Source organism: Carassius carassius, chromosome 47 (assembly GCF_963082965.1).
Source record: "Carassius carassius chromosome 47, fCarCar2.1, whole genome shotgun sequence".
NCBI lineage: Eukaryota > Metazoa > Chordata > Actinopteri > Cypriniformes > Cyprinidae > Carassius > Carassius carassius.
This window is the reverse complement of record NC_081801.1, coordinates 16,662,801-16,690,624: the sequence shown is the minus strand read 5'-3', so window position 1 is coordinate 16,690,624 and position 27,824 is coordinate 16,662,801. Positions and strand designations below refer to the sequence as shown.

General features: G+C 42.5%; 1 protein-coding gene across 1 annotated transcript in view; it reads right to left on the bottom strand.

Annotated features, from left to right (window-relative positions):
- LOC132130318 (teneurin-2-like) overlaps window positions 1-23,436 on the bottom strand; it is a 199,820-nt gene extending 176,384 nt beyond the window's left edge. Inside the window, exon 1 of the mRNA XM_059542002.1 lies at window positions 23,304-23,436. Within this exon, the coding sequence (XP_059397985.1) occupies window positions 23,304-23,436 (133 nt within the window). The remainder of the gene's footprint in view (window positions 1-23,303) is intronic.
- Between the last annotated feature and the right edge of the window lie 4,388 nt (window positions 23,437-27,824).

The following is a 27,824-nucleotide window of genomic DNA, read 5'->3' as shown; positions in this document are numbered from 1 at the left end:
TGTTGCTTTGTGATTACACGATGTAAAACAGGAACACTGATGCTATAGCCATGGCCTTCTCTAACAGGGGTGTGTGGATGAGGTGGGATCAGGCCTTTGAACACTGCAGTGTCTTTCTGTAAGAGACAGAGGTGGATGGAGCTGAAGTTGAGGGGTGATTGCCTACTGAGCCCTGAATTGATAGAGACAGGCAGTGAAGGGGAGGGTGGAACTGTCTGCCATTGATCACATATTCTGGACAGGACGGTTTTCAATCACCCCCTCTTCTCTCTCTTTCTCCTGCATCTGTGGGCTAAGAGGCCTGTGCTGAGGTAAATTGCTTTATGCCGGTCTAATTTTAAGAAGCTTGCAAAAGCAGAGATATGCTGCTCACACTCACATTCTCTTCCCAGCTCCCTAAAGTGCACAGCTACGCTCTCATATAGAGATGAAGAAGAAGGATTCCTTTCTCTGCAGGAGACAGCATGCTTTTACCACACACATGCACACACACACATACGCTGACCAAAGCGTCTGCTGGACTTGTCTTGGCGGAGACCATTTAATTTCTATTTGGACCTCTGGGCGATTTATCCAGCCGTCTTCTCAGTGTGTGGCCTCTCCATCATTTCACTAAATATGAGTGAATCCAACTCACATCTATTGAGTTTTGCTCTGTAAGTGTTTATAATCAATGTGCACTGTAGTTCCGATAAAATTTTAACAGTGCTTCATAATGTACTGTAAGTTGCTTAGGATGACTTGTGGCATATAAAAAGCTCATTTTCCAATCTCCCAAGCATGAATCAAAATGAAAGTTTAAAATGGCTCAATGTGACACATTATTAACTATATTATTTCTTGGCCACTGTTCACAGCATGTGGATGAATCATACTAATGCTGCTAAAACAAATACAGAATGAAAATAAAACACATTTGGGAACGGTATTGCTTAGTCATGGTAATTAGCCATGCTACAGCCTACTCAAATCATTCAGTTCATTGCCTTAAAGCAAAAGCTTTAAAATGTTTTAAGTTATAATATATTCTTTTTTTCTTTTCAACAGGTCGTTTTTCACTATATAATTTACAGTAGGTCTATAGCCTATCAAATACACTTCATTGTACAGAGTAGAGCAACAAAAACATTCAATATGCATTAAATTATAATTAAAATACATATTTGTGGGTGAACTATCCTTGTCTTCTTTTCAATAAAAACAGTTAGCAAAACCAAGTCTCAGTAAACCAATAATTAAACGATTTTTGTGCCATAAATCACTGGTCAGTGTTCTGTAACTTGAAAATTAAGGAATGATGACAAAATTATGATAAATAAAATGATGATTCGTGGACATCGTCTTTCACAAAAACAAAACAACTAACTCAATTTTGAAGCTTACATTTTCTTCTACAATAAACCAAGATACAGCCTTTTCTATTTCACTCAAAAGCTTAAATGGGTTTGTTTGACGATACGCGGGTTTACCGCTTGTTAACTGTATGTTTTCATTTATAGGATATATATGCAAATACAGGAATATATGTGAAATATATATTTATTATATTTACAGACCAGCATACCAGTTAATTTACTCATGGCCATGACAGAGAAAGTCCACGTTAATCTCATCTGGGGCGCGCACCTCACGAGCCCGTCTTTGCCGAGTGTTCACGCGCTGATGTGAGTGACAGAGTGAATCGGTTGATCTTACCTGGATTGTGGTGGAGCGCTTTCGCCCTGTGTATGTCCGGGCGGTGCATCTCTCCCCGGCTTTTCGTAATGCCGCTGCTATCGGCTGTGAAGTCAGTCCGAAATCTTTAACAGGGAAAAACGGATCCTAAAACTTCGAAGGTTTGATAGTCTATCTGCACATAGCGAAACTTAACGATATATTAAATCTTCCCACAGCAACAGCGTTCTGTTGACAGTTCTACACGCCACTCGCATTCATCTCCGTTTCTTATATTTTGCTTCGTTTTGGTGGTAAACGTTCAGAACGTTACATGAATGAAAATGCATAACAGAGGAGAGCATTCCTGGAACAAAAGAATGTAGCTAGTTGTGGAGAGACAGAGTGAAACTGTGCCTGCTCTCTACTCCACACAAAGCAGATGCTTGCAGCTCAGATTGGAAGGGAGGGGTGGGATGTGGCCGTAATGTTCATGAAGAAGAGAGTTAGGGATAGCTTTACTCACGTTAGTCAAATATCACGATTATTTTTCATGTAACTCCTACATGGATGGTATTTGCATGAAAGAGAGACACCCAGTCTGTTACTATTCTATGTTACCATTTTAACACCTATATGCTAATAGATGATGTGAATAGTTCCTTATCGGAAAGTATTTGAATAAGTTACTGTATAATATATAAAGAAAATTTTCCCTTAATGATTGTTTCATAAAATGTGTGGTGTGCTTTCTGAGCTTTTTTTAGATACATATTTGTCTCTTCTTTTCTATCTATCTATCTATCTATCTATCTATCTATCTATCTATCTATCTATCTACATGTATCGTAAAACTGATTTGGAAAAATTTTGTATTATACAAAAAACAATAATTGAATTGAAAAAAAAAAATTCTTTGTGCTCGTACATCTAAAATTATAGTGGGTAGGAAAAAATATAAAAACATACAAGACACATATCATGTACTTTCCAGAAAGTATGTATTTTCCAGAAAATGTAATACCTTGAAATGATATATAAATATGTTTACCTTCAGTACAGAAACAACATAAAAAGCTTTATAATTACCCGCTTATTACTTATAACATAAAAGCAACATCATTTCTTATATATATATATATATATATATATATATATATATATATATATATATATATATATATATATATATATATATATATATATGATAAAAAGCTAAGTGGGGGTCTCTGGAATCAAAAAGTTTGAAAACCCCGGACTTAGACTACAAAAAACAAAAACAAAACAAAAAACCACCCCACTAAGTGCTGTAATAGCTTTCAAAGACCAGTCACTAAATGTGATCAAAAGGATCAAGTCTTGTTCAGGTGGTGATCGTAAGGGCATAACTGACCATTAGATGTCCAATGCTCCTATGAAGTTTCAAGCTGCCACATTGTTGCCCTGTGCCTGCTTGGTTTCACATAGCCAAGCTAAGCCTGCTGTTCTCCATCCTCTCCCATATGGGTCTGCTTCCTGTTCCTGCTGTGCAAAAACCTACTACAGAACCCCTCCTTTAATGCTGACCTATGAGCAGTTCTGCTCACCTAAATCCCATTCTGACTCTGAGCCTAAAGTAAAGCTGAGTAAAGCTGCTCTCTGACCAGTGCCCATGAACGTCCAGAGGAACAGGAACAGATACCAGTCCTGTGCCTAGAGTCTAAGTTTGGAAAATACCATCTAACAGCTTATAATGCTGGCACTTCACTTTTAACATGGTCTATAACTAGAATGCAGGATCAATTCTTGAATACTTGTGGGATATATGAGAGCTGTCCAATTTCCAAACCAATAGGGAGCACTTAGGTTAGTGGAATTATTCAATGGTCCCAAGTGGTGGTACTTACAGAGGCTGGTGCCTTTGTACAGTATGTATGTGAGTAGATGATGGACTAATATGGCTTCTCTTAGCTTTTTACCAGACATATTTAGCCACTGTAGGTCACCTACAGAGTTAAGGGGTCAATGACATGACATTTTTGGGTCCACATCTATCCATATATATACAGTATATATGAAAAAGCCAAATTAGTCATGTGGTCCAGTTACCATGTGGGGAGGGTGGGGTTACATAAAATAATAGATAATTATCATATCAAAATGATCAAATGATAATCATCAACTCTGCATTATCAGCATTATTATCTGTTATAAAATATCAGATCATTTGATATAATTTGAATAAAAAATTCTCATTGTCGTCACCTCTACACCTTACCCTACACTATTGCCTTATATGCAATCTTTACTACACTCAAGATTTTAGACATTTTATACAATGTAAACAGCACCTGTTTTTGTCTGACAACATCCACACATATAAGGTCTATATCTAACACTGTAAGGTGTTTATTTTTTCATTTATTTTTTTCTGTATGCAAGGCTAGACACAAGGTAGACACAATTGGGTCAGCAATTCATCTCTTTTTTATGGGATAAATTTCAAGAAAAGCAGGAGAAATACAGACAAATGACTAAGAAGAAACAGTGGAAAATACCACATATATTATGAAATGACCAATGATTTTTCAAATTTTCCTTCCATGTTACAGAAGCAAGAGCAAAATATTAATGGGAAATTTTGAGGATAATTAATAGAGAAAATCAGTGATAGTTTTATTAGTAATATAAATTATAATTATTTTTATTGATGAGGTCAGAAATAAGCACAAGCACATAATGCAAATGTGCTTTGCACACATAAAATACTCTCCAAAAGGTAAAAAAAAAAAGACGTCTCTTGAGACGCAGCAGCTCATTCCCTCATGCATCTCTGTTCTTACTCTGCAGTCTGTCATGGTTTAGGCTAATCACTGCACAGGTGTCTGCCTGTGACTGTCACTCATCCAGCTCACTGCGTTATGCTAATTATCTTAAATGCCGTTGCCTCTGCTGAATGAATCTTCCAACCCAGTGTCATTTTGCATGGATGGGTTTGTGCCAATAGCATCAGATGTAATTTCACACTCCTTCCCAAGCTCAGAGCCAATCAGACAGACTCACAGCAACCACCATACATTTTTTTCAAGATTTCCTCCAGCACGGTGCCTAACTGCCGAGGTCCCCAATTAAGCACAAAACAGAATGCAGACGTTCACCTTCCCTGCCAGGCCGTGAAGCCAACGGCTATCAGTAAAGCTGCTTACACAGTAGATGCTCTTGGCTATGTAGCAGTAAAATGCCACTAGCCATTCACTTGACAGTCTTGACAGTCAAATTGTTCTGACAAACTTGAGATGTATACTTACTTGAGAAATTAGCAATATTTATGAATTGCCTTCCCATTTTTATCTCTCTCAAAGATCACATTGAGACTTGGAAGACGATTTTATAGCAAGACTAATTTGGAAGACTAATTATAGCACACATTTTGGGTTTATAAGGCTGATGGTGAATTGAATGTGGTTCAGAGAGGTGGCCATGATCAGATATTTCCTTCCAGCAGAGGAAGAACAAAGGCTATCAATGGCAGAGGGATTACTTATGTCCTTTTGCCTCGCTTCGTGTCCAGCTCTCGCATTCTCTTTTACATGAGAAGCAGCTTTCATTGTGTCGATAAAAGCAAGACTGGTTTGATTAGAATAACCTCCAGTACACCTGCATGTATGTGATGTTCTGCGGAAGAAAGGAATATCTACAAGAGATCATGTCCCTCTAGGACCAAAGTTTTACACTGGACATCAAGCAGTAAACCAGGTAACCTATTTTCAATGTAGTATGTGTTGTGTTTTTTAATTTAGGCATTTTGCTCAACATTTTCTAGGATGAGACCATGTTACACAACTTGTCCATATTTGGCCATAATAAATAGACATGAATTTGCCATGGAATACAGTACTGTAGAGTTTTAATAGCAACATTTTTAGGCATTTCTGTCACGGTTGGTAAACCGTGATCTCTGGGTTTTGCACTTTGTGGGTGAAGTCTGTGTGTTACGCGTCTGCACTGATTAGTTTGTGGGCATCTCCGTCAATTGTCATCAGCAGCAGCTGTCACTCATTACCCTCTCTATATAATGGCTTGTCTCACGTCTTGTGTTTGTGAGCGCGTTGTTTCATGTTGGTTAACCGTGCTTTGCTTTCTGTTGTGTTCTGCGTTTTGGATGTCCGTGTCTTTCCCCCGGAACGTCGTCCACTCTTCGCAACCACCACAAGCATCACAACTTACCTTCGGCTCGATTCCCCGCAGTTCCTGTGCCACCCTCTCCTGCTGCCAACTCATGCTCTCAATGTCAAATGCAGAAATGTTAATCCATGCATTTATGATTTCAAGGTTAGATTATTGTATTGCTTTATTAGGTGGTTGTTCTGAAACAAACTCCAGTTAATCCAAAATGCAGCAGCTAGAGTTCTTACTAGAACCAGGAAGTATGACCATATTAGCCCGGTCCTTTCAACACTGCACTGGCTCCCTATCAAACATCATATAGATTTTAAAATATTGCTTATTACTTATAAAGCCCTGAATAGTTTAGCACGTCAGTATTTGAACTAGCTTTTGTTACATTATAATCCTACAAGTCCGCTGCGTTGTCAAAAATCAGGCAATTTGATAATACCTAGAATATCAAAATCAACTGCGGGCGGCAGATCCTTTTCCTATTTAGTGCCTAAACTCTGGAATAACCAGGGTTTTGCGATTTGTGAAAAAACAGAGGGGGGAATGTTTTGAAACATTTTAATTCATAAAAAATAAATCATGAGAACATGAACTAGATGACGTCATGCACTAATTAGCATATTTATTACGTAAGTGCGTCGTATTGTATTGCCTCCCTATGCTCACATACTGCAATTTAATTTAGCCTTTTAATTAAATTCTCAATAAAACTGTTTTTATTACTATATTTTAATGTTTCTGTTGTCAGCCAACGGAATGAATATTATAATGACTGAAACGTGGTCCATTAAGACTACATAACCAGCTCTCAAACATTAATCTGCACTAATGAAATCAAATACACATACGATAAAGTCAGTGGTTGTGCTGTGACTGATGTTATATATACTTGCTTGTAAAATAGAGTTAGAAGCAACAGAATATCTATTTTTTTTAAACTGAAATACTGCTCCTCTCTGCACTCACTGAACACAGCAGAAGCAGAGAGAGAGGCTCGCGCTGGGAAAGAGAGACTTCACGCTCGTGCGGCAGCACCAGAGAGTCTCAGAGACTAAATAATGATTGCCCAAAAAGTCGCTAGATTTGTCACTAGTCGCTTTTTGAAAAAAAATAAATAAATAAAAAAATTCGCTAAATCTAGCAACGAACACAAAGGGGTCAGGGTTTCATATTTTTTTGAAGCATCCCTGGGCGCCGCCATTGGCTAACGGACCCCCACCTGCTGTTAGCATTCCATTGACTCCCATTCATTTTGGCGTCACTTTGACAGCGAATAACTTTACATCTGAGGTGTTTAAAGACTCCATTTGTCCCTTAATTATTTCTAAAGAAACATGAAAATGTATAAAAGGCTCCATTACCTTGTATCTTTAGGTATGGTCCCGTAGAAGCAGTTTTTGTAAAAAATAGGCTAACGATTGCGCCATAACCAGCGACTCTCTGTCGCACAGTAGAGAAATTACCATATGTACAGGAGGAGAAGCTCGCAGGCAATCTTTACTGTCTATGAGGCAATCGGGGGGACGTGGAGGCATGAAGTCAAGGGAGATAATTAATCAGAATACTTACCAAACTTTGCTCCAGTTCACACTTGTCTTCTCTGGAAGATTCGGCGGGTGATTCAGATTTCTCTTGGCACAGCGATTAGAAGATTTACAGGTTGCTCACGTGACATCTACGTCATCAAGCTCAGTTTGAGTCTGCGCAGTACGCCTGACCCCCAGGAAGTAAGTGCTTCTAATTGACTTCACTTGTATCCGTTGAATCCAATGGGGTCGCTGTGTCCATTCCTTTTACTGTCTATGCGAAGACGCCAAGTTAGCAACTCCACTGCCCAGCGGACCGGCTTCAACCGTCTCGCAAGTGTTGATAGGCTATTACTCGTGAGGTGTAACCAATCAGATCAGAACGAGTCAATGTTTCGTTCATTATCTGGCTCGGCTCGGTGTTCATCTTTAGTTCTCGCTTCACAGCAGTTCAGTCAGTGTACTGTTTGAGTAAATAAATTACTCCAGGATATTGTTTTTTTTTAAACTCAGAGGGAGTGTCAGCTTCATTAAAAAAGTTAACAGCTTAAGTCATTTGTGGATTAATGCGTATTGGAGATGCGAACCGTTTAAAACGATTCAGTTCTATTTGGTGAACTGGTTCAAAAAGATCAGGTTACATCGAATGATTCGTTCGTGAACCGGATATCACAAACTGCTTTGTTTTGAACTCTCTCACAACAAACCCAAAAGAGAAGACAATGCTGAGTAGTCTTGTTATTTTTGGATCAAAATGTATTTTCGATGCTTCAAAAAATTCTAACTGACCCTCTGATGTCACATGGACTACTTCGATGATGTTTTTCTTACCTTTCTGGACATGGACAGTAGACCGTACACACAGTTTCAATGGAGGGACTGAGAGCTCTCGGACTAAATCTAAAATATCTTAAACTGTGTTCCGAAGATAAACGGAGGTCTCTCGGGTTTGGAACGACATGAGGGTGAGTTATTAATGACATAATATACATTTTTGGGTGAACTATCCCTTTAATTAGGTAAACCGGAACCAGGAACACTTCCCATAACACCCGATGTACTTGCTACATCATTAGAAGAATGGCATCTACGCTAATATTAGTCTGTTTCTCTCTTATTCCGAGGTCACCGTAGCCACCAGATCCAGTCTGTATCCAGATCAGAGGGTCACTGCAGTCACCCGGATCCAATACGCATCCAGACCAGATGGTGGATCGGCACCTAGAAAGGACCTCTACATCCCTGAAATAATAATAATAATAATAATAATAATTCATTACATTTATATAGTGCTTTTCTAGGCACTCAAAGAACTTTTTACATAGTCTGGGGGTATCTCCTCATCCACCACCATTAAAGACAGCGGAGACCAGTACATCTAGAGCCCCAGATACAGATCCCCTGTAAAGACCTTGTCTCAGACAACCACCGAGACAAGACCACAGGAAACAAATGATTCATCTGCACAATCTGACTAGTAGTGTTACCTACCAGTTAACACCAATGCTGTATAATTTCCATAGCAACGTCTATTTTCTTCAGTGTTCGTATAGCTTTCTGTAGCGCTACTGCCGAACTTCCTGTGAAATTGATAGCTAGGACTGAGACAGGACTGCACAATATGCTTTTAACATAAACATCATTAACCATTATCTTCTGATAAGTTATCTCATAAATGCTATCAAGATGATTCAATATAATATTTTTCTGAGGCTTACAATACTGAACGCTAAAGGAAAGTCTGTGTGTCGGCCTCACCTTTAAACTGACTAAAGAACATCCATGAACATCAGACATTATGGCTCATTCCATTTATTCCATTTGTGTTTTGGCAAGGAGCAGCTCTGAAACTATCTTTGTCACATCACATCGTCTCATCAGTGAAGCCGTCTCTCCCAAGAGTGATTAATCTTCTAACACTAATTAGATATTTGCTAATTAGCATCTAACATGTGAGGGGAGGAAAAGAAACATTTGCATGTGGACACGGATGGCTACAGCCGACAAATGCTAGGCTCAACCATACTAAAGCATCATCACTGGAGGCAGGTACACAGCACAGCTTGCAAAACAGGATGTGTTGATTTCAGAACACCTGCTGGGTGATCTACCTGCATATAAGAGAATGTCAACATCCAGGGGCTCAGACATTATTTTATTAAGTCACCCCCTACGTTTCAAATGAGCACCGTCTAGATTTTAATGACCATCGTGGTGGAAACCTGGAGCTGAAAGGACATTAATCTGGGTATTGCCAATTTAGCGGGAAGCTTGGTGGTAGAAAATCAGCAGGATTTTGGTCCTCTGTCTTCGCCTACACTGTATCCTTCTGTCCATATCCAACTCATTTTAAATGCCCTCATCAATTAATGACGACAGTTTATTATCATTTCATTGTGAGGGTTAAAAGATCTGTAGCAGAGGGTGAAATGCTACCTGTGAAATGATAAAGCTGAGCCATAATCAGACTTGTAGTTTAAGGTGCAGTAAGAGCAACTGCATTTACCCCGCTTCACTGAGTGAGAAACATAAGATTTTTTAACAGTGAACTGGCACTATATACGGATGATATTATATTGGCCAATAAGAAAAAGTTATTGGCAGTCATTCATGCCAAGGGATGTAAATCGTAAATAACAGTTCTGGTTTATTAATGATTCAATTAGCATTTTTTTAAATTAGTAAAAAAATTTAAAGAAATAAGTGCAATTTAAAAATTTGCTATTGCAAAATAATGAGATTATTTCATATTAATTACACTACAGATTAATTAAATACACAACAGGTTAAATGTTTGATTTGAGTATGTATGTTTTTATTTTTTCTGTTAAACCTTCATCCAGAAGGATATATTACAGTTAAGACTTTTACATCAAACAAATCTATTTCAAATAAATGCTTTCCTTTCAAACTTAAAGAATCCAAACATTGACAATAACACCAAAGACTAGATCATAGGTATAAATTACTTTCAAAATATATTAAAATATATTACATATTCACGTAGAAACAACTATTTTAAAGGATGACTTTTACACAATATTATTGTTTTTAATGAATTTTGATCAAATAAATGCAGCCTTGGTGAGAGTATGACATCTTAAAAGATACTGAAAAATATTACTGTCCCTAATTTTTGATTTGTAGTGTACATGTAAAACAGTTATAAAGACTTTTTAATGGCTTTTTGGTAATGGCATAAATCTCAGCATACTGTTTTTCTTTAGCAAACTAAAACATTTACTTTAAAAAGTGTGTCTGGCTTCACAATCACAATCTGCTGTGTCTGGCTTCTCTGCTAAATCATCATGATTGGAGCACTTTGGTGTTGGCATGATATTTTGATGAACAGTTATGTCAAGAGTAACTACTTCTCTTTGTCCTTTGCAACACCATGTCCACAAAAAAATTCTAAAAACACTTTGCTGCTTATCATAGAACACGCATCAAGGAATTACACATATTCCAGATCCCTTGTGTCTTCATAATCATATAACAGTCTCGTCTTTGAAATAAATTGACAGATGCTCCATATGTTAGCACAATAAATGACGGTGATTCTGACAAACTATCTGTTACATGCCTTTGGGCTGACCGTGGAAAACACGGGCCCGCAATTCTACATTCGAGAGCCTCTCAATGCACTTTTAACGATTTTCATGTGTCGCAGGATTTTACATGGTAATTAAATGCCTAATTAGTAACAACTTCAGGGGGAAAGTGCCACTGTCACAAGGGGGTGGTTAGCTGGATGTGTTTGAGTTGGTAAAATATGTGATTTTACAGGGTAATCAGCTCACAGATGTCTCATTAACTTTGTGTCATTTGCACCCACTTTTCTACATGATTATGGAAATTCGCAAATACAGAAAATTATACGAAAAAGTTTGTACTGTACTTACATAAAAAAAGTACAATGTACTTATTGGGATTATATTGTATTACAAAACACTTTTTACTATTGAGGTGGGATATGGGTAAGGTTAGGGACTGGTTTGGTGGTATGGGTAGGTTTAAAGGTCGGTTAAGGTGTAAGGGATGGGTCAACAGTGTAATTTTAAATGTAATTACAGAAATTAATTACAGATGTAATTACATGCAGGCATTTTTTTAAATATAAGTACAATGAAAAAATTAATGTACACAATAAATGCATTGCACCAAATGATTAATTAAAATGTAAGTACACAGTATAAAGTGGGACTGAAATTTTTCTTTGCACAAACAACTGTACACCATTTCAGCAAAGAAAACCAGCCCTGGGCCCATATTCACAAAACATCTTAAGATTAAAAGTAGCTCATAAAATCTTAAGAATAATGGGTGTGCCAGTCCTAAATTCTTGCTCTAAGAGTGTTTCACAAAGTGTTTTAACACTAAAGCTAGCTCCTAAATCTGTGAAATCTTAGAAGTAGTGAAGAGGACTCCTAAGTAAGACCAAACCACAAACTATACTAAAATGGCTGTTGCCGGCAATCTGCCTTGGAACGTAAACATTTTAGAAATACTGATTTTTTAAAAAAAAATGTATAGCTTGAATGTACTGCAAGTCGCTTTGGATAAAAGCGTCTGCTAAATGCATAAATGTAATGTAAATGTAGAAACATTTACATTTAATCATTTAGCAGACGCTTTTATCCAAAGCGACTTACAAATGAGAACAATAGAATCAGTCAGGTCAACAAGAGAACAACTACAGTATACAAGTGCCATGACAAGTCTCAATTATTCTAGTATAGAACACATAGCCAGGTTTTTTTTTTTTTTTTTTTTTTTAAATAAATGAAAAGACAAGAAAAGGAAAAGTGCTAGTGTTAGTTGGTTAAGTGCAGGCAAAAAAGATGAGTCTTTAGATGTTTCTTGAAAATGAGTAAAGACTCAGCTGTACGAATTGAGAGTGGGAGGTCATTCCACCAGCTGGGCACAGTCCAGGAAAAGGTCCGTGAGAGTGATTTTGAACTTCTTTGGGATGGCACCACAAGGCGTCGTTCACTTGCAGAGCGTTAACTTGTATAAGGCAAACCTGCAGGACCGGGTCGTTGTAGCAATGTGGTCTGTGAAGCTTAACTGATGATCCATCACAACTCCTAGGTTTCTGGCTGTCCTAGAAGGAGTAATGGTTGATGAGCCCAGCTGTATAGAGAAGTTGTGATGAAGCAATGGGTTAGCTGGAATCACCAGGAGTTCTGTCTTCGTAAGGTTAAGCTGAAGGTGATGGTCATTCATCCAGCTAGAAATGTCACTCAGACAGGCTGAAATGCAAGCAGCTACCGTCGGGGCGTCTGGCTGGAATGAGAAGTAGAGTTGGGTGTCATCAGCGTAGCAGTGATAAGAAAAGCCATGCTTCTGAATGACAGATCCTAATGATGTCATGTAGATGGAGAAGAGAAGTGGTCCAAGTACTGAGCCTTGAGGAACCCCAGTAGCAAGGTGGTGTGACTTTGAAACATCACCCCTCCAAGACACACTGAAGGATCTGTCAGAAAGGTAGGACTTAACCCACAGGAGTGCAGTTCCAGAGATGCCCATCTTTCTGAGGGTGGACAGGAGAATCTGGTGATTAACAGTGTCAAAAGCAGCAGACAGGTCCAGTAAGATGAGTACAGATGATTTTGAAGCTGCTCTTGCTAGTCGCAGGGCTTCAGTAACCGAGAGCAGAGCAGTCTCAGTTGAGTGGCCACTTTTGAAGCCAGATTGGTTGCTGTCCAGGAGGTTGTTCTGTACAAGGAACATAGAAATTGGTTGAACACAGCTTGCTCAAGTGCCTTTGCAATGAATGGAAGAAGGGATACCGGTCTGTAGTTTTCAAGAAGCGCTGGATTTAGAGATGGTTTCTTGAGCAGTGGGCTTACCCGAGCCTGCTTGAATGCTGAGGGAAATGTTCCAGAGTGAGGAGTTGATAATGTGAGTAAGCGAAGGTATGACTGAAGAAGAGATTGCTTGAAGGAGGTAATTGGGGATTGGATCAAGTGGACAAGTAGTAGGATGATTGGACAGGAGAAGTTTGGAGACGTCCATCTCTGAGAGTGGGGAGAAGGAGGAGAAAGAGTGTGCGTCGGTCGTTGTGAAGTTGTCCTCAGTCTGCGGTGTGCACATACAACTCCTCCAAGAAGTTTCCCAATTGACCTGGGGGACGATAAATGACCACAAAGTGGTTTTTAACAGGCTGGGTTACAGTAATGGCATGTGATTCAAATGAACCAGTACCTGTAGGTGATGGCTGAAGATCAAATTTCCATTCTTTTGAATTTCCCGTACCTCCACCCCTCCCAGTGGTACGAGGAGTGTGGGAACAAGTGAAATTAGTGGAGAGGGCTGCAGGGGTGGCAGTATCTTCAGGTTTGATCCAAGTCTCTGTCAGTGCCATGAGGTTGAGACCGGAATGAGTAGCAAGAGAAGAAATGAAGTCTGCTTTGTTAACTGCAGACTGGCAGTTCCAGAGACCAACTGGAATAGAGAGCGTAGTAGTAGAGGTCAGAGGGACAGGCCGTAGGTTTGTCAGACAGGCCTTCCTGCGACATACATAGCGTGCTCTCCGAGTGTTAGTAGTGATAGTAGAGATCTGAAAGCACATAGTGACTACAAGTGTAAGAGATATTTGAGAACAAGGTATACAAAAAGTAAAGAAAGAGGAAAAAAGCAATACTCAAGTGCCCTGTCGGTGTCCTTGCTCGGTGGAGTCGCGCAGGTAGAGTCGATTGTCTTTACACTCTTCGGTCTTCACATGAGGAGGATTCACACGAGGGCTGCCGCGACCGCTGCCGTGGTGAAACCTAATGCTTTTGTATTTGCCTTATTACCTGTGATTGAAGTCAGATGGCCACGCCTCACTATTTAGCAGATCGAAACTGGGCAGTCGCGTGATAGTCAAACGCAAAACCAAGCGCCACTTTCAGCACGTATTTACCAGGGTAAGACACACACAATTTAAACCAAAAACTTTCCTAGCAATGACGATCACACAGTAGTTTAATGAGAAAACGACACAAAACACTCACAAGCTGCTGTTCTTCTCTGTTGCTCGACTGTTTCTTCTGACAAGTGCTTGCAAAACAGCTAATTAAGTACTTTCACTGGCTTTGGCCACGCCTCACCATTTGACGATATCACATTTGACGATAATGAGCTTTTAAAAAGGTATCAACTTTGGTTTTGAAGGTTATCCCAACTCCAAATTTTTCTTTCCTAGACAGCAACATAATGTTCAGATCAGAAATCCATGTGGGTCAGATGTGGGTCGGATCTGGGCCGACACCGGTTGCTGTCTGGGTTGATTACATAATTTTTTTTATTAACCAGTTGGGCAAGAAGTAACAACTGTGTCCAGTTTGGCTTTCTTTTACGTTTGCATGCCTTACTATCAGTCATGATTATTCTACTCTGTTAATTAAAAGGCTGTTTATATACATATTCCCTAATTATGAGAAGCACAAATTTAAGAGGCTGACAATTAGCTGAACATATACTTGTTTAATTAGTGGCACGCAGCCTGCATTTTAAATTCTTTATTTGAATGTGGCAATTCGTTTTATTTTTAAACCTTTATTTGAATTTAACAACATATTATTGCATTCTTCAATATTTCAATATTTCTATGAATAAATCTCTGACAGATACTATCAGCTAATCACTGTGGGCATAGTTAGTAAGCAAGCTTACATAAACCATAGCCACGAGGTCTACCCCAACCTTTCTCTTAGCTTAAGACTTTTGTCTATTCCAAAGTAAAAGTTGGTCTCGGCAGCCTTGTGAAGAGGTTTTAAGAGAAAACTCTTAGCTAAAAACTTTAACTGCTATTTTAGCAACTCTTAGTGGTAAGATAAAATGTTTTGTGAATTAGGGCTCTGGTTTATGAGTTTAATTCTTACACTTCAAGCTTCATATTGCAAATGAAATTATAAAGATCAATAAAGACTGTCATTTTATCTGCCTGTCTATCTATCACATGTGCTTTTGCAGACTCCAGCTATAGCATAATGTGCCACTGCTGTGTGTTTTGTAAACAGAAAGAGTTACTGCTGACCAAATAAGATTATTCACATTGTCTTTATTGTTTAGTTTAGTTTAGTTTTTTTTTTTTTTTTGCTTACAGCTCAAACTGTGAACATAATCAGCCAGCTTTCTCTTCCCCCTCTTCACACTCACTCTGAAACACATCAAGGTCAAATGGTGGAAGGCACTGTCATTACAGCACTGCTAAAAAAGAGATTGTATTCACAAGTGTTATTTAACAGAACAATGAAAGATCAGGAGAGCATTAATGCAAGTTGTATTTATGCATTACAGGTCTGCAAATGTTCCACAGAACTGATCAGATCTACTAATTTTGCTTGGCAGATGATATAACAGGTGAGTTTTGCTGGGCAGACACCACTAAAACTTTATTGTGAAATCTTATACTTTAATACTGGCATATAAATATTGATTTCTAAAATATTCATCATTTTAAAAAACCCTACTGAATGCATTTAATAAAACTAAAGGTACTGTCTGTCTAATAAATGTAGTTACCAGAACACTTATCTTTAATCTTTATAGCAAGCATTAACATGCCTTTATTACGGAGGTACATAATACTGCAGTAAAAGAACTTTTTTTTTGGCGTTAGACAGCGAATCAAAAATCCACCTGAATTTAAAGAGATTAAGAATTTAATGTAGTGGACAATGTAACTGCAGCTTGCTCTTACAAAAAAAAAAAGACAAATAATGTAGTTATTATTACAGTAGTTTTTATAGAAACTGTTCTTGGTGTGAACAGGCTCATATTCTAATATATAACATATACTAATATACTAAGTATATTAAAATTTCAGAAAATCTTGAATTAATTATCATGCTCTACAAATGACAATGAATGGAAGACAAAGACCTTTTTAATAACTTTTTAAATGTCTGTAATAACGGATTTTGTCCTATCGGTATTTGGCTTTTATCATTGTGAAAAAAGGAAAATATGTGGTATCGTATATCCCCACCACTTGTATTTTCTTAATAAAATGGAAAAATCTAATTTGTGTTCAAAAAACATGTTTAGATGTCCACCCTAATCAAACATAAAGAGTGATATAAATTATCTATAATTTACAGTAAAAGTAATCTCATTCATGCTTATTCTATTTTGAATTGGGCTGCTACGATATTCTGCTGTTCAAGTGTGTGCTGTAGGTGTCAACTTTAAAACTAACTCTGCATATCCAAGCAATTTTTATTGTGTGAGGCATGCAGGCGTCCACATGGAAAACGTACTCGGTTACTAAACGTAACCTCGGTTCTCTCTAGAAGAGCGAACGAGTACTGCGTCTTAGCTAAGACGCTACGGGAAAAGTCTCTTTTCACGAAATACTGAAGCAAAAAATTATCCTTAATTTTGTATTTTTGTAAAGCGCATTTGCAGCAGTACACAGCCATAGGCGAGACGGCTCGTTCGCTCATTGGCTTGTTCTGCGGCAACTGCACAGCCTATCGAGCGCGGGCTGATGCAACATCAGACCAATAAGGGCGCTTCGCGCCCTTCTTGCCACTTCCCGCCGAAACGGGTGTGGCCCAACCTATAAAAGGAGCTCGAAAAGGCTGACTCACCTGATTTATTTCATCGCCGAAGCGAACCAGAGTGAATCGTGCGCACGGCAGAGAACGCAGTACTCGTTCGCTCTTCTAGAGAGAACCGAGGTTACGTTTAGTAACCGAGTACGTTCTCTTACGAGAGCTCTCTCGTACTGCGTCTTAGCTAAGACGCTACGGGAACCCAGTGTAAAACGCCGTGCGCGCAGGGATCACACACCAATAAACCTGAAGCAACGCCCAGGATTTACAGTGCACAGTCACCTGAGGGACTCACAGAGAGTCCAGGACAGAAAAGGGAAAAAGCCCTCCGTCCCATATCTAGCAGCATCCGTAGATGCGGCAATATGACGTCACACAGCCGAGGCAAGGCCTGACCAATGTGGCAATGCGGGTCTTACGCAATACTGCCCATATAACAGTCGGCAGCGCATAGCGCTCGTGAACTCAGAATTCCCCTCAGGGCCCTGATTCGCCTATACCGACAGCAGCCTTGCTTGCAAGGCGGGAACGTCCAGGTTATAGAACCTGATAAATGTAGACGGCGAGGCCCAACCTGCCGCCATACATATATCCTGCAAGGAGATCCCAGTAGACCACGCCCACGACGAGGCGATGCCTCTTGTGGAGTGTGCTCTGACGCCCAACGGGCACTGAAGGCCCCTGGAAGCGTAAGCTAACGCTATGGCGTCAACTATCCATCTGGATAGAGTCTGTCTCGAAACAGCCATTCCCTTGGAACGCCCACCGAACGAGACAAATAGCTGCTCCGTCTGCCGAAAGGCAGCAGAGCGAGACACATAAGCTCTTAAAACCCTGACAGGGCAAAGAAGACTCGAGTCTCCATCCTCCCCTGACACCGGCAGGGCAGACAGGGCAATAACCTGAGCCCGAAACGGTGTGTTGAGGGATTTCGGCACATAACCGTGCCTAGGTTTGAGTATGACTCTTGAGTCATTGGGCCCAAACTCCAAGCACGACTGGCTCACCGAGAGCGCGTGCAAATCACCCACACACTTCACAGAAGCGAGAGCCAACAAGAATACTGTCTTGAACGACAGATGCTGAAGGCTAATCCATTGGATAGGCTTGAAAGGGGGACCTTTCAAGGCCTCCAAAACCGCCGCGAGGTCCCACATAGGGACTGACGGAGGTCTGGGAGGATTCAGCCTCCTAGCTCCTCTGAGGAACCGGATGACTAAATCATTCCTTCCTATTGACTGACCGGACGCCGTTTCAGAAAACGCCGCGATGGCAGCCACATAAACTTTGAGCGTGGATGGGGCTCTGCCCTTATCCAACAGCTCCTGAAGGAAGGAGAGGACCTCCGTCACCTCACAACTAAGGGGTGAATAACCTCGAGCTGTGCACCAGCTGGAGAACACCGACCACTTCGAGGCATACAGACGTCGTGTCGACGGAGCTCTAGCCTGAGTGATGGTATTTAGCACTCTCACTGCGAGATCAGCGGGTAACCATTGAGTGCCCATACATAGAGGGACCACAACTCCGGTTGAGGGTGCCAAATCGAGCCCCTGGCCTGCGAGAGGAGGTCTCTCCTCAATGGTACCGGCCACGGGGCGACATCTGCTAACTGCATCAAATCTGGGAACCATGGTTGGTTCTTCCAAAGAGGTGCTACAAGCAGTATTGACCATCTCGTTTCTCTCACCCGTTCTATCACCTGCAGAAGGAGGGAGACGGGAGGGAACGCATAAAGCGGGCAGCACGGCCATCTCCGTGACAGCGCGCTTTCGTTCTTGGAAAAGAACGCGGGGCAGTGAGCGTCTTCGTGGGACGCAAAGAGGTCCACCTCCGCCATGCCAAATCTCTGCCACAACAGCCGGACTGTTTGCGGGTGTAGAGACCATTCGCCCGTAGGAACATTGCCTCTGGACAGCCTGTCTGGACCCAGATTCTGCAGTCCAGGCACATGCACTGCTCTCAGCGAGCACCCGTTGCGCTGAGCCCAAATCAGGAGGCGTTCCGTCAGCCTGCACAGGTTTCGGGACCCGAGACCGACCTGGCGATTTATGTAGGACACCACGGACATGTTGTCCGAACGGACTATGACGTGGTGATCCTTGATATGGGGACAAAAGCGCGTCAGCGCGTTCTCCACTGCCAGCATTTCCAGGCAGTTGATATGATGGAGCTTTTCCCATTCTGACCATAGGCCAAAGGACGGTCTGCCTTCGAGCAGCGCTCCTCATCCCGAAGTGGAGGCGTCCTTCGACACCATTTTCACACTCGGGGAAGTCCCCAGGCTTACACCTGATCGGTACCAGCCGTTCGCTATCCAAGGTGCTAGAGCCGCAACACAGCTCTGATCGACCTTGAAATGCAGCCGGCCAGACGCCCACGCTCTGCGCGGCACCCGAGCCTTCAGCCAGAACTGCAGGGGGCGCATCCGGAGCAGGCCCAGCCGCAGAACCGGAGATGCTGAGGCCATGAAACCCAGCATCTTTTGACAGTGTTTGAGCGACACAGTCGCGCCACAGCGGAAAGAACTCGCTGCACGCTGAATGCCCATCGCGCGCTGTGATGACAGCCGCGCCGTCATGGAACACGAGTTCAGAACTATACCCAGAAACAGGATCGTCTGACTGGGGTTCAGCGAACTCTTCACCCAATTGACACTGAGGCCGAGCTTCTCGAGGTGATCGAGTAAAACGGCTCTGTGGTCCATGAGCTCCGCTCATGATCGGGCCAGAGCCAGCCAGTCGTCCAAATAATTCAGCACTCGTGTGCCTCTGAGTCTAAGAGGAGCGAGCGCTGCAGCCATGCACCTCGTAAACGTACGAGGAGCTACGGACAAGCCGAATGGCAGGACTGCAAACTGGTATGCCTGGCCCTCGAAGGCGAATCTCAAATATCGCCTGTGGTTTGACGCTATCTGTATTTGAAAATACGCGTCCTTCAGATCTATTGACATGAACCAGTCCCCTCTGCGAATCTGCGCGAGGAGCTTCCTGGTCGTGAGCATTTTGAAACTGCGTTTCATCAATGCCTGTTCAGCTGTCTTAGATCCAGTATGGGCCGGAGACCCCCGTCTCTCTTGGGCACCAGAAAGTATCTGCTGTACAGCCCCCCCTCGCTTTGAGACACAGGCTCTACAGCCCCTTTGCTCAACAGTTTTGATATTTCGGCCCGAAGTATGTGTGCTACTTCTGTTTTGACCGTAGTTTCGACGCGCGCTGAAAAGCACGGTGGGCGTCGAGAAAACTGTAGCGTGTAGCCTCTCTTTATGATGCCTAGCACCCAATCCGAAACCCCTGGAAGCACTGACCATGCATTTGCATGAATGGCTAAGGGCTGGATGCGAAACGCGCTCTGTTGACTGGGCAACGGCGGCGCTCGAGTGTGCTGCGCATCTGAGGCGGGGAGCGCGCTGATCACAGCGGGCAGATCGCTCTTCCTCGACCCCGTCCCGGCGCTTAACCGACTGGAGGGAGGCTGAGCGGGTCCCGTGGGACTCGATATATCTGCGAGTAACCGTGGGCTGCATGTGTGCACTTTTACCACTTTAAACTCGCTGTCTGCCTGTGCAGAATGTACGTGCACGGGCCTCGTTTTTACAGAAGCCCCGCGCCGTATGTGACATAGTGTATGTGGGCACTGGGAAGTGGGCACGTTTACTATGCGGCGCGCTCGACCGATCTGTGTCGATCTTATGTGCGCTAGCCCTGTGTTTAGGGCTGTGCTTATATGTGGAGATGGGCACTGGGTAGTGGGCATCGTCACTGCATTTATAGCACCATCGGCCGTGGCCGGACGAGCACGCACGGGTTTCGTTTTTACAGAAACCACATGACGCGTGTGACATAGTAATAGTGGGCACTGAGGGGTGGGCACGTTTACTATGCAGTGTGCGCGACCGACTTGAGTCGACATTATGGGCGCAGGCCCTGTGTGCAGGGCTGTGCTTACATGTGGAGATGGGCACTGAGGAGTGGGCATCGTCACTACATTTATAGCACCATCGGCCGTGGCCGGACGAACGTGCACGGGTTTCGTTTTTACAGAAACCACATGACGCGTGTGACATAGTGATTGTGGGCACTGAGGAGTGGGCACGTCTACTATGCAGTGCGCGTGATCGACTTGAGTCGCTTTTATAGGCGCGAGCCCTGTGTGAAGGGCTGTGCTTATATGCGGAGATGGGCACTGAGCAGTGGGCATCGTCACTACATTTATAGCACCATCGGCCGTGGCCGGGACACCAGAAATTACACCTTTTTCGGGAAATATCTGGGTAGCCGTGATAACGGTTTTCGTGTGCAGGCAAGCGGGCAACCGTACAGGCTTGCGCATTGCAAACAACGCTGAAACAGTCACAATCTCTGGAAACTGAAACAGCGTCGCGCTTAGGTGAGAGCCCGGCCGCAGCGGAACTCGTACACCGGCGCTTCCATGAAGCAGCCATCGTGTGTAGTGCCGACGCAGCGTCATGCAGCATGCGTAGATGGCTTTCCCAGGATGGCTTCGGGGCTCCCGGCCTCACCGTAATCCTCTGCCGCGGTCCCCGCGGCGCGGGGCGACGGCCAGTAGAGCGAGAACGGGGGTCTCGAGCTGCGTTGCTGAAGCTGTTGTGATAACGGCTTTTGTGTGCAGGCAAGCGGGCAACTGTGCAGGCTTGCGCATTGCAGAAAACGCTGAGACAGTCACAATTCCTGGAACTGAAACAGCGGCGCGCTTGGGTGAGAGCTCGGCCACAGCGGAACTCGTACACCTGCGCTTCGATGAAGCAGCCATCGTTAGTAGCGCCGACGCAGCGTCACACAGGAGGCTTTAGATGGCAACACCGCTTTTGCCGCCGTCCAGCAGAGGGCGGACAAAGGTGCGTCGCTATCGCCTGTTCCACCGGCGGAAGTGAGTGGTAGTTCCTGTTTTTAGCATCATCAGTGTGGAGAATGCTAGTGAGACAGACGAACGAGTTCGTGCTGAATATGGAGCATTCCAAGCCTTCGCCACCTCTTCGTGAAGCTCAGGAAGAAATGAGGCGGGCTTTGAGAAGTACGCTCATCCGAAAGGGAAATACCATCCAGCCGGGAACGAGAGGGGGGGGCGCTGGTGCAAACCACTCGCGGCCGAGACTCATCGCGGCCAACACGATCATTCGCCCCGGCTCCTTCTCGATGTCAGCTCGTCTGCTGGGCTTCTGAGCAGAAGGCGCGAGATCCTCGGAGCTCGCCCAGCCCTCACTGCCCGAAGCTAGCAGAGAGCGCGTGTCCTCTTCCCCCGACGCGGCCCTGAGATCGACTTCCTCGGACGACGCGCCGGCAAACAGCGGGCGCTGCCCACCGGGAAGCGATGCAGGGGGGGCCGGTTAAGCAGGGCGAACCGGCGAGCTCGGTTGAGCTGAAGACGGTTCTGGAATCCGCTGGAAGCGATGCTTTTACGGCGCCTCAGCGCAGCGGAGAATGCAGGCTCAGAGAAAAAGGCCAGGCGAGTCCTCAGAGTCACCATGGCAACAGCTCGCAGTGGGGGCATCCGCCGTCAGCGAGCGAGCGCTGCATGATCTTCACCCAGGCAGGAGACACAGATGACGTACCGGTCTCCCTCGCTGAGTGGGGCTCTGACGAGCCGCAGGAAGGCATCTTAAAAAAGACGCGAGCTCTTTTACGAGTGTGTGTCGCAGGGCGAACACACACACACACATAAAGAACAGCTTGTATATAACAGGATTGAAAGGATATAGGCGCCGGATAGCGCAGCAGGAACGGCAATGGAAGGCGGCGATGCCAGCAGCTTCAGAATGGCTCGTCCTGCTGATGTGCTTTCTCAGACGGCGCTTGCTTCCTCCGTGATCCAGCGATGCGTGAGCTTCGCTGAAGAGATGAAAAATCAGGTGAGTCAGCCTTTTCGAGCTCCTTTTATAGGTTGGGCCACACCCGTTTCGGCGGGAAGTGGCAAGAAGGGCGCGAAGCGCCCTTATTGGTCTGATGTTGCATCAGCCCGCGCTCGATAGGCTGTGCAGTTGCCGCAGAACAAGCCAATGAGCGAACGAGCCGTCTCGCCTATGGCTGTGTACTGCTGCAAATGCGCTTTACAAAAATACAAAACTAAGGATAATTTTTTGCTTCAGTATTTCGTGAAAAGAGACTTTTCCCGTAGCGTCTTAGCTAAGACGCAGTACGAGAGAGCTCTCGTAAGAGAACTACATTTGTGTGTACATGAGAGGGAAAGAGAGAAAGTCAATGAATCCAAACGACAGTTTGGAACGACAGAAACGATCAGTTTTCTTCCCTGCCCGTTGTCAAGGTGAGAGCACGCCGAACTCCAGGCTGAGCCAGCTTTCTGCAGCAGCCTGAAAAATGAAAGCAGACTTGTCAGGAAGAAATGCCTGCTATCAACGCCTGCCTGCGTAATGATGTGCATGCCACTGCACGCTCAGGCAAACGTGCTGGTGTGTCCTCGCGGTATTGCTGACTGACAGGACATCTTTCTCGCTGTGACACTAAGAGCTCCTCAGGCTGAAGTTCCAGACACTTCCAGACCAGAACCTTGCCGGGATCTGGAAACAGTTCTGCCATGCTTCTCGCTAGCACAAATATTTCAGGAGGATTCAAACCAACAGGCCATAACAGAGACCTCTGGCTCCTTCTGTCAATGCATTTCTGTTTGTCTTTGCATCTCGGTGATTGATAGAGAGCGGGCGTTCTTGCAACTGGCTCGGTATTAGATCCAGAGATTTGATGCAATGTGACAGGCAGCCATGAAGCTCCTCTGAGACCCCTGCGGAGAACTTGACTCATTCTCGTGTCCACGGTTCCTCAAACACGAGCAGCGGACCACAGCCAGATGGCTGAATGGCAAGGACAACCCACCCAGCGCAGGGCACGACCAGTCGGGTATAACAAGCAGAACTCTGGAACAGTATCCATGGAAACGGTGGTTTTCTTGGCCTATGGCATGCGAGTGACAGGGAGCTCAGGTATAAGATCTCGCAGCGGTCATCAATCACTTCAAAGCAGAGGCTGCTACACCTCCGCAGTGCGGTGAACTTTAAAAAGAGAACAACAAAGAGACGGGCTTTCAATCAATCATAATGATGCACTTCTCCATGGCCCTGTTCAACCAGCAAACCTACTCGCACTCAACTACACATCACTCTTCATTTAGCACTTAATGACCAACCCATCTACTAAAGCATTAATGTATCTCACCCTCTCAAATGCAGACAACAATCAAACTTCAGATATGACGGTGGTGGGAATGTTATGGAGAAAGCAAAACAAGACTAGATTTGCAAGCTCAAAAAGAAAAGGTCAATGCTTTAAGCTAAAGAGGCTTTGCAAGTAATTTGTCTGACAACACTGTGTTCAAACTGCTGCATGATGTGACAATCTCAGTTAATCAGGATATACTTGATTAATATAGGTCTTTATTTATATGGGAATGTGCAATGCTCTTCATACCAGTGAAATGTGCATATACAGCAGGAAATCATTAAATCAGTCAACGGCCATTCAACAACATACGCTAACTGGACTATCCTCTGTAATACCACCACCCCCACCCCCAAATCTGTTTCTTTTTCTATTTGATATTGTCACAGTATAACCCTGTCTAACACTAGCTAATATGCATATAACTGAAAAAACAAAAACAAAAAATTAAGTATGCAAATTTAGCAATTTACATTAAGCTGCAAATATTTTATTGATGTAAGTCAACTGGAGATTTTCAAAATGTAATCTTAAATTCTGCAAAAAAAATATCAAGTTTAAATATTTTTTTTTTAATATTCACGAGAAGTGGTCTGTTAATTTAGGGCGTTTGATCTAGTGAGATTTCCTGATGGGTGGGGATTCCCAGCATGATGTTGCAGAAATAGAAATGAACATGGAAGAGATTATACGTTTTCACTTTATCTTCATGCCTTGTTAGAACATGGTGTAAGGCTGAAATTACAAAGAGAATCTACAAAAACTAATTTGAATGACAGAAAATTGTCAAAGACAAATAGAAAGAATTAATAGGAAGATTTTCAATGCACTTTTTTTAAAGAAATAAAACAAACAAATGGTCCTGCATATTCTCAGTGATGTTTGGCTCTAAATCAGTTATTTGAAGTGCCTCAGTAAGATGTTCAAACCTAATAATGTCTCACTGTGTAGTTCTGTCTGAAGCGTACTGTTTTAACATGTCAGTACATATTCACAAGACTCTAAAGAGCACAATCAAGCTGCAGCTGTTTGGTTTTGCATCTGAATGAAAAACAGCACAAGTGATGAAGAATAAAAATAACCTTTTGCTCAAAAAGCAACTAAAATTAGACTGAGACTGAAAAAAAAAACCATCAACGGGGGAAAAAAAAACTGTCTAGTGTTTGGCGAGACTTAATTACGCTTTTGGTAGCAGTTGTGTGCAGTACACTTTTTTGTCTCCCACTGCCTCTTTACCTGTGATCCCTGTGATTTCTGAGAGAGTGCGTTTTGGCAGACATATCAAACGGTGTGAGTGAAAATACAGGCATAAAAAGAAAAGTGAGATGGAAAGAGAGAGAAAAGAGAGAAAAATAAGGATTCAAGTGCACAGCTTGTTTGATATGGCTGCTCTCCACAATGAAGCTGTACCAGCACTATCTTTAATGGTACACATCAGCAATGGGGTGTGAATCGTGAGATGTTCCCCAGGACAGAGCGCATTTGTTGAGGCTTTAAATGCTCCTGTGGATCCTTGTGTCTCTTCTCTGGACTGACTGAACAGCAGATCTGGGCCACTGCATGGTCACAGCCCACTGTGTCCCACATCAAGTAGATGAGATAGGGTTATGCACCACATCACTTACAGATCAGCAGCCATACATGGAATCTGTAGAAAACTTTAATTTCTGTCTGTCCTCACACAAGGCTATCATATGGCTTTAGAGGCCCTTGAATATAGGGAATGAGTCATATGAACTACTTTTGTTGTACTTTTTACATCCAGTTGCCACTCACTTTCACTATACAGAAAAGAGAAAAAGAAAAAAAAACTCAGCTTTTGTTTTTGAATGATGAAAGCCATACAGGTATGAAATAACATGAGGAGAAATAATAATAATTTCATGGATTTAAATGTATTTGAAGGAGCAATTAATCCAAAACCATATAACCATAAACTTTTATTCAGCAAGGTTGTATTTAATAGATGTCAACAAAGTGACATTATAAACATAATTGTTACAAAACATTTCCTTTGCAAAAAGAGCTGTTCTTTTTTAATGTCTATTCATCAAAGAATCTTAAAAAAAAATAAAAAATTCCACACAAATATAAAGCAGCACAAACATTGAAAAGGATGTACATTTCTGTTAAACTGTTAAAATGGCTGAAAATTCAGCTTTAATCACAGGGAAAAATATTCAATTTTAAATTATATTTAAATAGAAAACAGTAATCTATAAACTGAAATAATATTTCACAATATTACTATTTTTACTGTATTTTTATCAAATGAATGCAGGCTAAGCAAGCATAAGTGACTTCTTTAAAAAAATGTAAAAAGAAATCTTACTGACTCCAAACTGTAGTGTACATTTTATTATTATCTGTTTATTACTTATTTTACTGTATTTAATTTTGGGTAAATATCTTTTTTAACACATTGAATATATTCCACTGAACTCCACATATTTTTCACAAAAAAATCAGCAGAGGAAATGCAAAAAAAGTCTGCATGCAAAGTCCGTATGGGCTTGTGAATCGGCACCCAAATGCAAACAGTTGAGTTAAACAAGCTTGTTTGGAATCCATCTTCTTTCAGGGTTTGTGGATGTGAGGAATTCATGACAGATGTTAAGAGAAGGAAACAGTAAACAGTGTCAAAATGATCCTCATTTGAGATTGGGAAAGAAGGATGATTATGTAACCACAGCTCATCTGCATCATGAGTAATCCTGAGTATATTTTTTTCTGTCTTGGTCCTGCTGCCAAGTAAAATGTTGCTGTAATGCTCCATTAAGTCCATCATAGCAGCAATGGGCAAATTTGTACATTACACTGCACAAATCTTGCTGTCTCCTTACACTGTGACATAACTGTGTACAATGCGACAAGTTTTCAGCGACAAACAATTTGTCTGTGCACACTCACACACACACACACACACACACACATGGACAAAAACACAATCTAGGTCAATTAGAAGATATTTATGTTAATTATACAGTTATATGGAATTTTGGACCAGTTAAATTTCACAGTGGGCAGGGCTAAACAATGAAATCAAGTGATTAACTGAAGGCCCAGACGCTGATGATAGAGTAGAGGTTTAGGCCCTGTCCACACGGACACGGGTATTTTTATAACCGTGACTTTTTTACGTGGTTCCGCCTTTCGTCCACACGAAAACGCAGTTTCAAGGCACCGAAACCGAACATTTTTGAAAACTACGGCCAGGGTGAGCATTTTCAGAAACGCCGGTTGCAGTGTTGTCGTGTGGACAGTATAACCAGGGTTTTTGCCTTGCGACGTCAGAGTGTGCGCCGTTATCCGCTGTGTTTGACGTCAGATTGTGCGCCGCTGACTGCTTCTGATTGGCCAAGGTGACTTTACAATTTGGGTTATATCGCCGCCTGCTGGTGTGGCATGCTCTTGACAGCGCTTGATAGCATGTTTTTGCGTTTTCATGTGGACGGGATTTTTTTTTTTAAACGCAGAAGGAAAAACTCCGGTTATAAAAATACCCCTGTCCGTGTGGACTAGGCCTTAAACTCATTTTGCTTCATCACCATTCAAATGGTTATTTCTCAGTCTAAAGCGAATAAAAAACTGCTGTGTAATGTCGGACAATCCCAGCATTTCAGAAAGTATTTTAATAACATGATAACAAAATAACATGAGAAAACATGACATTCCGAGCTGGCCATTTTTTTCAGCTCATTCAGCGCTTCAGTTACTCCAACAATGAACTGAGGAAATAGTTTGGACTAGCG